This window comes from Pelmatolapia mariae, linkage group LG10_11 (genome assembly GCF_036321145.2).
Source record: "Pelmatolapia mariae isolate MD_Pm_ZW linkage group LG10_11, Pm_UMD_F_2, whole genome shotgun sequence".
Lineage (NCBI taxonomy): Eukaryota > Metazoa > Chordata > Actinopteri > Cichliformes > Cichlidae > Pelmatolapia > Pelmatolapia mariae.
The window spans coordinates 61071961-61083108 of NC_086236.1; the positions used below are offsets into that span (position 1 = coordinate 61071961).

The window sequence follows — 11148 nt, forward strand, 5'->3', positions numbered from 1 at the left end:
TTGTATTTAACATTGTCATATTCACTTTGTTGTTGTACTATTCCTATGGTTACTATTATTATTATTATTATTATTATTACTACTACTCATATCATTGCAGTGAATCCCTGTCCTTAGTTCTTTTTATCATTGCGGGCAGATGTTTCCTTTATTCCTGCCAGATGTTTTTTTCCTTTCTTTCTTTTTTTTGTTTTTATATACTTTTGGAGGCAGGTGAGAGATGCTGCTCCACACCTGTACAGTTCCTCCGTTGTAGTCTTCCCTTGGCTGGCGTCTCACCTCAGCAAGGACCTGCGGTGCAGTTAATCTTTTTTCTTTTTTTATTGTTCGTTTTAACGGAGACAGACCTGACGTGGACCTTTATATTCATTCAGCAGTAATAAGCCGCATGGTTTTTAGACAACCCACACCCACCCCTCCAGTAATGCCCCTCTGTCCCTCGATAAGTTTGACTCTATAGCCTCAACGTACATCTCCTTCCTCCACCTCTTTCCTCCCCTCCTTCCTCCCTTTGTCACTTTATTGCTCTTTCTAGACCTCCCTTTTTTAGGCCGGGCGGAGAGAAACCCGGGGGAAGTGACGGGAGGGTGACAAATCAAAGAGCGCTGGGTGGATATAATACTGGTTGTGTCTTTGTGCAAGACTTGGTTGTGTTGTAAATAATTACTGTAGAGTCAGTAGACTCATTATATTATTGATAAGGAAAACTGTCATTGAACATAAGTTGGCACCATTACTGAAGGTAAAACACATGAAATGGGGGAAAAAAAGCAACTATAATAAATATGGCTATTAATGTTTTTTGTGTTTTACTCCTTGTTTTGCTGTTCCAGTATGCAGGAGAGGAATTTATATAAATTAAGTTTGTATCTGTATCTTTCAGTATGCAAATAAAAATAGGTGTTCAATTAAAGTGATTTTATTGCTGGCATTGTGAAAAGTGGGGTTTTACTTAAGCAGAAATGCAACAGAGTGGTTTTATGGACGATAGATGAGTGGCAGAGTAAAGGAAAAACTCAAAGGCGCAGTTTTAAGACCATAAACCTTTTTTTCAGCAGGGTTTAAGACTGGGTGTAAACTGTCTGGGAACCAAACATGGTGAGGTGCTGGATGACCTTATACCTTTAGCAGGACAACAGTGCTGCTTAGAATGGAGCTTCAAAGTCTCTGAAACTTCACAGGAGGGATGGAGCGCCAGATTTGCAAAATATATTCCCTCATTTGTTGTTTTTATCGTGGAAGTGTTCAAATCTGTCATCTTTAAGGTTTTCCTGCACAGGGTAAGGATTCAGCCGAGGTGGTTTGAACTTCTAACTCACTAACTAGGTGATGAGATTCATTTTCCAACTGGGAGAAGGCCCTGGGCTAGATCCAGGACATGCTGGCGAGTTTTTAAGTGCTGTCAAACTCTCTGAGCACCAAGCTTCTCCTTCATACCTTTCCTTGACCTTATTTGTCATCGAGATTGAGCAAAAGCAGATAGGTAACTTGACCTTTTATCTCTCAGCTGGCCAGGGAATACCGCCATGTGGCCTCAAAAGAGCTGGAGGAGGTCGCTGGGGAGAGGGAGGTGTAGGTATCCCTGATTAGACTGCTCCAGCTGTGACAGGACCTGGATAACCATCAGAAGATGGATGAATGAATGAATGAATGAATGAATGGAGAGAAAACAAAATGTTGCAGCCAGAGCCACAGGAAAACCAGCAGAGTTGTAATAAAGTAAATGTTTTTAAACCTGTTTATTTGAGAATATTCCACTTTTTTGTCAGATTGCTGTTGAACACAACTCATGCAAAGTCACCTCAGCCTGTTTCATTGCAGGTTATTATGAACAACTTCAGAGACCCAAAACATGCCAGTGAAAAACCCAAATCAGAGCCACAAGATCCCCTCACTGTAGGGTAACAGGCTTCAGATTTTTCCTTTAATGTGTCACCTGGCTGTCCACGCTCTATTTGTTCTTAAATTTCTCCCACCAACGATGTGAGAACAGTGGACAAGGTAAAGGTGATGGGGATTTCTCTAAAATATGATGTGTGCCACAATGGCATCGTAAACTTTTGTTATGACCCAACTACCGCTGTACTTATGATGTACTTTATATTTTAGGGGTACTTTTAATCGCACATTTGATCATCTTAAAAATAAATAATGGACTGGCTGTTTGAAGAGACCACCTCCCATCGTGGTTTGTATATTCCATTTTCCTTGTTCTGGGTCACAGGCAGGAGGACGGAGAAGAGGAGGAGTCACAGATTAGAGAAATGGGGAATGTGATGAATACTTATGAGCTTAAAAAAAAAAATTGATTTATTAACAAGCCGACCAAACATTTAAACAGAGGAAAACAAAATCACATCCAAATGATGAAATATACCATTAATAATACAAATATGATCTGTGGCACAACCAGTAGTCCTTATTCATCACCAACAGCAAATCCTTTATTTCAGTGAACATCGTTTCATTAGATTTTAATGCCGAGCCATCTCAGAGGTCACTAAAAGAGGGGAGGAGGCGTACTTTGGTCTGTTTGCCGAAATTATTTCATCTCTTGTTTAAGCACTCTTATCTAGTCGTTCATTAGCTGGTTTCAGTACTCAAGTCTCCTCCTCACAGTAGTCGATTAGTCTTTAAGTCACAATTAGCACTCGCAGTGAAAGCTTTTAAAGGTAAACTTATTTTTTGGTGATTCAGAGGAGTTGCAGTCCGTCCACGGCGACCGTGTCCATGGCGAGTCCGTTCTCCAAAGCTGTGTGATAGATCTCCAGGGCCTGCTCCAGGGGCAGCACTGCTCCCTCGCTGGTCTCAATGATGGCGATCGTCTCCCCGAATTCATTACACATGATGGTTGGTGCCTGTGAGGAGGGAAATTTGAAATATCAATATAGACTGACCTCAACATCTGAACCTTTACCTGTGTTAAAAAGCATAAAAACAGGCCTCATCTAAACCAGATTAAAACTTAAGATTAAAACACATTAAAGAGGGGGGAAATCATCTCTTACCTGCTGTAGATCAGAGGACTGGATCTGGATGACCTGAGGCTGCCCGTTGGATACCTCCACGGCCGAAGCGTCCACCACGGCCACGGCGGAACTGGCCTCCAGGGCGGCTTGAGCGGCGGCCTCCTCGTCCAGCCTCTGCTGCCTCACGTGGGTCTTTTTGTGGTTCCTCAGGTTAGAGAAAGTCTTGAAGGCTTTGCCACACAGGGGGCACACGTGCGGCCGCTCGCCTGTGTGCGTTCGACGGTGCTCTGCCAGGTGCATGCTCTGGATGAAACCCTTTCCGCAGATCTCGCAGCGGAACGGCCTTTCACCCGAATGCGTGCGCAGGTGTTCTCGCAGGTGCGTGTTCTGACGGAAGCGCTTTCCGCACACTTGGCAGGGGAACGGACGTTCACCTGTGTGGACCCGCTGGTGAAGCGCCACTCCGGAGGACGACACAAACAGTTTGCCACAGAGGGGACACTGGTGAGCTTTGGGCCTCTTCCCCGGGGTGCACCGTGGCCGCCCAGGCCCCAAGGTGAAGTGGCTCAGCCTGTGAAGTCGTAGATTGGCGGGAGAATTGAGCTTCTTCCCACAAACGTTGCAATCCAGGCTCCCTCTCACATGGCTGGCTGAATCCCCGGACTCAGACGTTGAGGTGGAGGGCTCCGAGGTCAGATCTTTCCCTGCATCTGCTTGGCTGCCATTCTCTTTGCCCTCCTCTGACTCTTTAGCTGCCTGGACCAGCCCGGGGTGCTCCTGCAGGCAGTGGCTTTCTCGCTGCCTATTGGTCAGGAAGCCAGCCTCACAGTGAAAACAGGGAAAAGGTGCTGGAGATCCCGGATGCTGTGTGAAGCGATGTGCTGCCAACTTAGTGGGCCAGCGGAAAGTGGCGGGACAGTCTGGGCAGCTCAGCGTGGCTGCGCTAGAGTGAAGCAGGCTGTGCTGACGGAGGTTAGACGACTGCGAGAAGGAGCGGTGGCAGACGTCGCAGCGGTACGGCCGCACGCCCGAGTGGATGAGGTTGTGCCTCGTCAGGTTGGCAAGAGATGAGAAGGTTTTGCCGCAGTCCGAGCACTGGAAGGGCCTCTCGCCGGTATGCGTGCGTATGTGGTTTCGCACGTGGATCTGCTTCTTAAAAGACTTTCCACACATGCCGCACACAAAGCTGCGCTCGGGAACGTGGGATTTGCGTCGGTGTTGTACGAGCTGCAGTTGCGAGGTGAATGTTTTAGGGCACGAACGACAGGAAAAGGACCCCTTTTCCGATGGTGTAGCCAAGGCAACGTCTGCTTCATCTGTGGGGCTAGAGGACACCACCACACCTGCGTCACCCCCGGCAGCAGGCTCTGAAGCGGAGCCATCTTTCACCTGCTGCACGTCATCAAGTTTTTCTTCACATGGCTCAGACACCTCCATGCTGTTTTCCCCCACCTTCTTCTCATCTTCACGTCTTTCTGCTTTGCTCTGAGGGCTTTGTCTAGTATCTCCCAATTTTACCGTGTCTTCCTCGGTGAGAGGAGCCAGCAGGTCTATTTTTGCCTCATCATTGGGGAAATACTTCTTCATTCTTGCTCTTTGTAGGATGGCAAGAGCAGAGGCAGACGCTCGTCTCGGAGCCGAGACCTAGAGAAGACAACAGGCATGCGTCAGATTGAAAAGTTGTTTTAACTTGGAAGTTTGTGGAGACAATAGGAAGGTAGTGTACTGATTTTACTACCACAGGGACAGGGATGGATGCTCCAGATGTGTCACGGTTCAGGTGGATTCGACGGTGGTAGAGATACTTGGTCATGTTAGTGAAGGTTTTACTGCAGAAATTACACTTGTGAAGGGGGTCTGCAGTGTGGGACTTCCTACAAGAAATCAGGAGAAGGAGATAGAAATAATTAGATCTTAAAAAGTGTCTGGTCTCTTTCCAGAAATCATGAAAATAAATAAATAAATACACAAACCTTTGTGTCAGTTCCATGTAGGAACCATTTCCTTTCTACTGTTTGCTTCTACCAACTAAAGAAATGAGGAGCGAGCTAAAGAAGACATCACTAACACTTAGATCCTGTCACGAGCGTGAGGCTCTAGTCACAAGGTCATGAATGCTGTCTTTATATAGACACAAATAAATGATCATCTTCAGAGAAATGGTTTATTTAAAGTGTTTTAGTCAGGGTTCCAAACTCCTCTCAGTACAGAAACAATGTTAGTGAAGGTTACAAATGATCATCTTGACAGTGGACTCATCTCTGAGCTTGTCCTGCTAGACCTAAGTGCAGTGTTCGATACTGTTGACCATAATATTTTATTACAGAGATAAGATTGTGCTGATAAGATTTCAATTTGTTCATGTAAATTGGCAGTCCTCCTCAACAACTGAGATTAATTATGGAGTTCCAGAGGGTTCAGTGCTAGGTCCAATTTTATTAACATACATGCTTCCCTTGGGCAGTACTATTAGAAGGCATAGATAGCATCTGCTTTGCAGATGATAGCCGGCTTTAACTTATTTTTCATGGATAGATAAACTGCAGGAATGTCTCAAAGACGTAAAGACCTGGCTGACGTCTAATCTCCTGCTTCTATATTCAGATAAAACTGAGGTTATGGTACTCAGCCCTAAAAATTTTAGAAAATTGTGTCTAACCAAATGTATACTCTGGATGGCCTTCTCTTGGCCACCAATAACACTGAAGAATGTTGCAGTTATTCTTGACCAAACAAATATGCAGCACTGCTTTCTTCCATTTGTACAATATCTCTAAAGTTACAAATATCCTGTCTCAGAATGATGCTCAAAAATGAGTTCATGCATTTATTACTTCTAGGCTGGACTACTGTAATTCATTATTATCAGGATGTCCTAAAAACTCCCTGAAAAGCCTTTGGTTGATCCAAAATGCTGCAGTGAGAGTACTGACAGGGACTAGAAAGAGAACATATTTTTCCCCTACTGGCTTCTCTTCATTGGCTTCCTGTTGAATCCAGAATTGAATTTAAAGTCTTGCTCCTCACATACAAGGTCTTAAATAATCAGGCCCCATCTTATCTTAATGACGTTGTAGTACCATATCACCCCATTAGAGCACTTTGCTCTCGCACTGCAGGCTTACTTGTTGTTCCTGGAGTATTTAAAAGTAGAATGGGAGGGAGAGCCTTTAGTTTTCAGGCCCCTCTTCTGTGGAACCAGCTTCCAGCTTGGAATCGGGAGACAGACACCATCTCTATTTTTAAGATTAGACTTAAAACTTTCCTTTTTGCTAAAGCATATAGTTAGGGCTGGATCAGGTGACCCAGAATCCTCCCTTTAGTTATGCTGCAATAGGCGTAGGCTGCTGGGGGATTCCCATGATGCACTGAGTATTTCTTCTTCAGTCACCTTTCTCGCTCACTATGTGTTAATAGACCTCTCTGCAGTGAATCATACTTGTTATTAATCTCTGTCTCTCTTCCACAGCATGTCTTTTGTCCTGTCTTCCTTCTCTCTCCCCAACCGGTCGCAGCAGATGGCCCCGCCCCTCCCTGAGCCTGTTTCTGCCGGAGGTTTCTTCCTGTTAAAAGGGAGTTTTTCCTCCCCACTGTCGCCAAAGTGCTTGCTCATAGGGGGTCATATGATTGTTGGGTTTTTCTCTGTACGTATTATTGTAGGGTCTACCTTAAGATAAAGCGCCATGAGGCGACTGTTGTTGTGATTTGGCGCTATATAAATAAAACTGAACTGATAAAGCATATAGCTTGGCCTGGTTTAGGTAAACCTGAGTCCTCCCTTAATTATGCTGCAGTTTATGATCCAGCAGCGGTAGTCGATCTGCAGTCTGGGAATGGCCTGTATACCTGCAGTGAGCTCTATTGTCAGATGGAGCCTTTAGGTAACTGCTGCTGTGAACTGGTGCTATATAATTAAAACGGAGTTGAATTTAAACTGCTCACAACCAGGTTTGTGAATTTTTTCATGGGTTGTGAGAAGCTATGCGAGGTTAATCAGAAGCCATACATTTCCATTCTATTCAAGAAAAAGGCAGAAAAATTTCTGGGAAGTTCACCTCTCCATAATTCAGACTGACAAACAGCGCTACAGGTCAGAGCCAAAACATTTGATTTTGGGGTGAAAAGTTTTTTGTCAAAGGCTGCCTTAGTGTTACCAAGCACTCACCTGTGCATGATCAGAGTCATCTCGGTGGTGTAGCCGTTGCCACAGTCCACACAAAGATATCGGGCCACGCCTGAGTGCGTGCGCATGTGCGTCTGCAGCGATGTGGCCTTCTTGAACACCTTCCCACACTCCGGACATTCGTGTGTTCCCTGTTCATGTACACGCTTGTGAGCGGCCAGCCGGTTGACTGAGGTGAAGGTTCGGTTACAGAGCTCACACTGTTGGGGTTTAGCCCACACAGCAGTTTTTTTCTCTGCTCCTCTGATGCGTATGTCCTCCACCTTCTCGGTCATCTCCTCCCTCCATCGCACCTCCTCAATGCCACTCATGACCCCTGGCTCGCCGCTCTCTTTGTCCTGGCCCAGGAAGTGATCTCCCTGGTGTTGGAGGAAGTCCTCCGGTGTCTGGAAGAGAAGGGAGCACTCTGAGCATTCGTATGGGTGGATGACCACCACCTCTGTTGGCTGCTGCTGCTGGCTGTCATGGTGGACACCTGGAGCCAGCCTTAACTCCAGTCTCTGGATGCCATTCTCCAGCTTTACTGAGGAACTGTGGCCCACAGAGGGTAACAGAGGGGGCAGCTTGGAGCGCCGGCGACCAGGAGTGGTGGAGCTATCTGCCAGAGCTTGAGCTGTCAGGATCTGTAGGTGCATAGTGGCAGAACCTGGAGTCGGAGTTACAGGAGGCAGCAGAGAGGAGCGTGAGAGTGCAGCAGGTTTAGAGGCAGAATGGTGTTTCCTCTGCTGTTGTTGCTGCTGCTGATGAGCGAGCACCTGCAAAACACACGGAAATGTTCAGAGAAAAAATTCAAAACAGTTTCCACCCCTGTGTGTCGTCTCAGGGTTTAAATCAAAGTACCTGAGCCAAGATTTCTCCAGCCTGCTGCTCACTCAACACGTAGTTCTGCACGTTGTTCAGTGGAGTGACGGTGCCGTCCGGCTGTAACACGTACTCCTGTTGCAAGGCAACAAAAACATGAATTTCTGAATTAAAAGCATAAAATGCACCAAAAAATAAACAAAATTGACATTTTCTCCTTTGCTAAGTTCCTCTAATTATTAAATATTTTATATATTTTGCAGATTGGATGTCTTGAGGCTTGACACTCTAGAACAGCAGAACTAGAACTACGGTCACAGGAACACACTGTGCTCAGAAGTTCACATACATTCATCATGGGTGTGAATGTCATTGTGGTTTCTGGCTTCTAATGATTTCTTTGAACTTTCCAGGGTGGAATGACTTTAAAATCATATACATGTATGTTGTGCAAACTTAAATGTCCCTCATCAAGTCGCACTTCAACTAGATGTTTTGGGTTTTTCCATCATCAAGCATCTGGCTGGATATTTGACCACTCTTCTTGGGAGAATTCATCTAAATTGGTTGGCTTCCTAGCACAGACCTGGCTTTTAAACTTAGTCAACAAATTTCCAATAGGGCTGATGTCAGATTCCAGAAGCTTAATGTTAGCCTGCTTTATCAATTTAAAGCCAGTTTTGATGTGTGTTTGGGATCATCGTCCTATTGGAAAACCCAACTGCATCCAAGTTTTAAAGTCTAGCTGTTGGCTTTAGGTGAAGTTAGAAGAATTCAGAGGTAGTCCTCCTCCTTCAATATTCCATCCCCTTTGTGCAATGTTCCAGTACCAGTGGCAGCTAAACAACCCCAGAGCATGATGCTACCACCACCGCCATGCTTGACAGTTGGTGCAGTACTACTAGCTTTAAAAGCCTCACCATTACACCTCCAAACACACCCGGCCAAACACTTCAACTTTTGTCTTGTATTTGTATTAAGTATTTGGCTTGTCCATGTGGGCATCTGCAAACTTCATGGTTCCTGGGTTATTCCTGAACATCCTGACCAAATTTATCTCATGAAGGTGACAGTTTGGGAAATACCTCTAACTTATTTTACTATCTCAATCATCAGCACCAGAGTCTTTACCAGGATTGTCTGAAAGCCTGACAAAAGGAAATCCTGGCACCCCCCCCCCAAACAAACAAACAAACAAACAAAAAAACATAACTCCAATAACCCAAATAACCCATTCACATTACAACATCTGTGGGACCAGCCTGGAGGGGAACCACATTGGTTCTTTTGTTTAATTATACATATTTGAGACATTAACAAATGGAACTACACCTGCCATACTAATGAGTAGAACCCCAATTAATATTTTAACACTGTGTCACATTGTGCTTTGGCTCTCTTACTGTGGTCTCAGTGTTACTGTGTGTGCTGCTCCTGCTGTGGGTCCGCCGGTGCTCCAGCCAGGTCTCAGGTGAGTCAAACAGAGCCAGGCAGTCAAGACACTGGTACTGCACGGGTCCCGCCGCCTGGGCCTCTGATCCGGCTTCCTCCGCCTCCATAACCTCACACAGCTCTATACAATGGTCATAAACAAAGGCCGTTAGTGATGTCTTAAAGTAGCCATGCAAGTGAAGCACCAATATCCTAACAGTCCAGTTTTTCATACATGATCAAAAAAAAATAAATCTCATACCTTGTTGCTCCACCTCAATTCCAACCTCTCTCATGTGCATCTCCTGGTGCTGCAACAGCTCCTCTGGGTTCATGAGGAGGCTCCCACACTCCAGACACTGGTACTGCTGGCTCTGGCCCACCTCTGGGACACCGTGGATGGTCATGGCCTCTGTTACCTCACCCTCCCCTTCTCCTTCTTGGCCCATGTGGATCTGCTGATGGACCAGCACATCCTCCAGGGTGTTGAAGAGCTGGTGGCACTCGCTGCACATATACTGGTGCTCCACATACACTCCCTCCGCTTCCTCCTGTTGCTGCTGCTCAGCCATTATAGCAATGAGTTTGGGACAAGTGAGGCAGTAGCAAGTCCTACACTGAAACTTCACCTGTAGGAAAACAAATGTAAAACGAGAAAAGCCATAAACGTCTTATAATAGGGGATTTTCATTTTTACTTTTAATCTTTCGTATAAACAAACAAACAGTAATACTCGTACACATATTAGGGAGAAAAGCCGGTATCAAACAAGGCAATTTTCAGTCGTCAACCAAAATCAGGGCCTCTGTCACAACACCAGGATCTTTTACGCTATATAAACTAACAAATCACTGTCTGATATCCTCACAAATGTGATCCATATCAGTGTTTGCCGCGTGTGATGGCATATGGAGAGCTGTTGGCGGCGCTCCCTCCGATACTGCAGACCTGTTTCTCGGCACCGCGGTTTCCTGACGCCAGCTGCCCGCTTCGTCGGGCGGTCCGTCAGGCGGCGCTACCCACTTTTCCCCGAAGCTCTCCGGCTTCAACGGCCGGGCCCTTCTTCCCCCTTACCTCTCATTTACTCTCGTTGGACAATCCCTCGTGTAGTCATCACTCTTGGTCCACACGGCCTTTTGATAAATTTTTTTGTTAGGCTCTTCTCACCGTGGGTAATACTGAAATTAAAAAACTAATAAGCGTCCGCGGGAATTAACATTACAAAGCATGTAATGAAACGTTTGCCCGCCGATCGCCTCCATTCTTGTGATACTTCGCCCCGCCCAATGCGGTAGCGTTAACATTTTAGACCCTGTGATTGGACAAGTTGATTGTCAATCACAAACTGCGATTGTTTCCCGGGGATTGTAGTTTTTTCAAAGCAGAAATACTTGTTTTTGTTTGGTTTTTGAGTACTTTTAACTTGTATTATTATCATTTTATTTTATTTTATTTTTTTTACCAAATCACTAAGTCTTGGTTTACTGGTTTATTTATGGTAACTATTTTTAAAAATATTACTCTTATTAAACACGTACACACGATTAGCTCCAGCTTCAAGAGCATAATTGATTCTGTTAATATGGAGTTCACTATATGTCCGAACCCGATCTTAAACCCAGTTGCAATGTCTCAACTTCTACTTTTGTGGTAAAATGAAACGGGTTTGTTAGGTTCGTATTTTAGACTTAACGACCCAAATAACTCATTTTCCCATGAAGCCTTGCGAACTTTACGTCGTTGTACGTCAACTCCCCGGTCCCC

General features: G+C 45.3%; 1 protein-coding gene across 1 annotated transcript; it reads right to left on the reverse strand.

The window, feature by feature from the left end:
* Positions 1 to 2691: 2691 nt before the first annotated feature.
* znf526 (zinc finger protein 526) lies at positions 2692 to 10658 on the reverse strand. Its single transcript, XM_063485715.1, has 8 exons — positions 10459 to 10658; positions 9647 to 10013; positions 9357 to 9526; positions 7993 to 8088; positions 7135 to 7907; positions 4708 to 4843; positions 3009 to 4613; positions 2692 to 2858 (listed from the first exon to the last, which is right to left on the reverse strand). The coding sequence occupies exons 2-8, from the start codon at positions 9954 to 9956 to the stop codon at positions 2694 to 2696; spliced, it is 3255 nt and encodes a 1084-aa protein (XP_063341785.1). The 5' UTR covers positions 9957 to 10013; positions 10459 to 10658; the 3' UTR covers positions 2692 to 2693.
* Between the last annotated feature and the right edge of the window lie 490 nt (positions 10659 to 11148).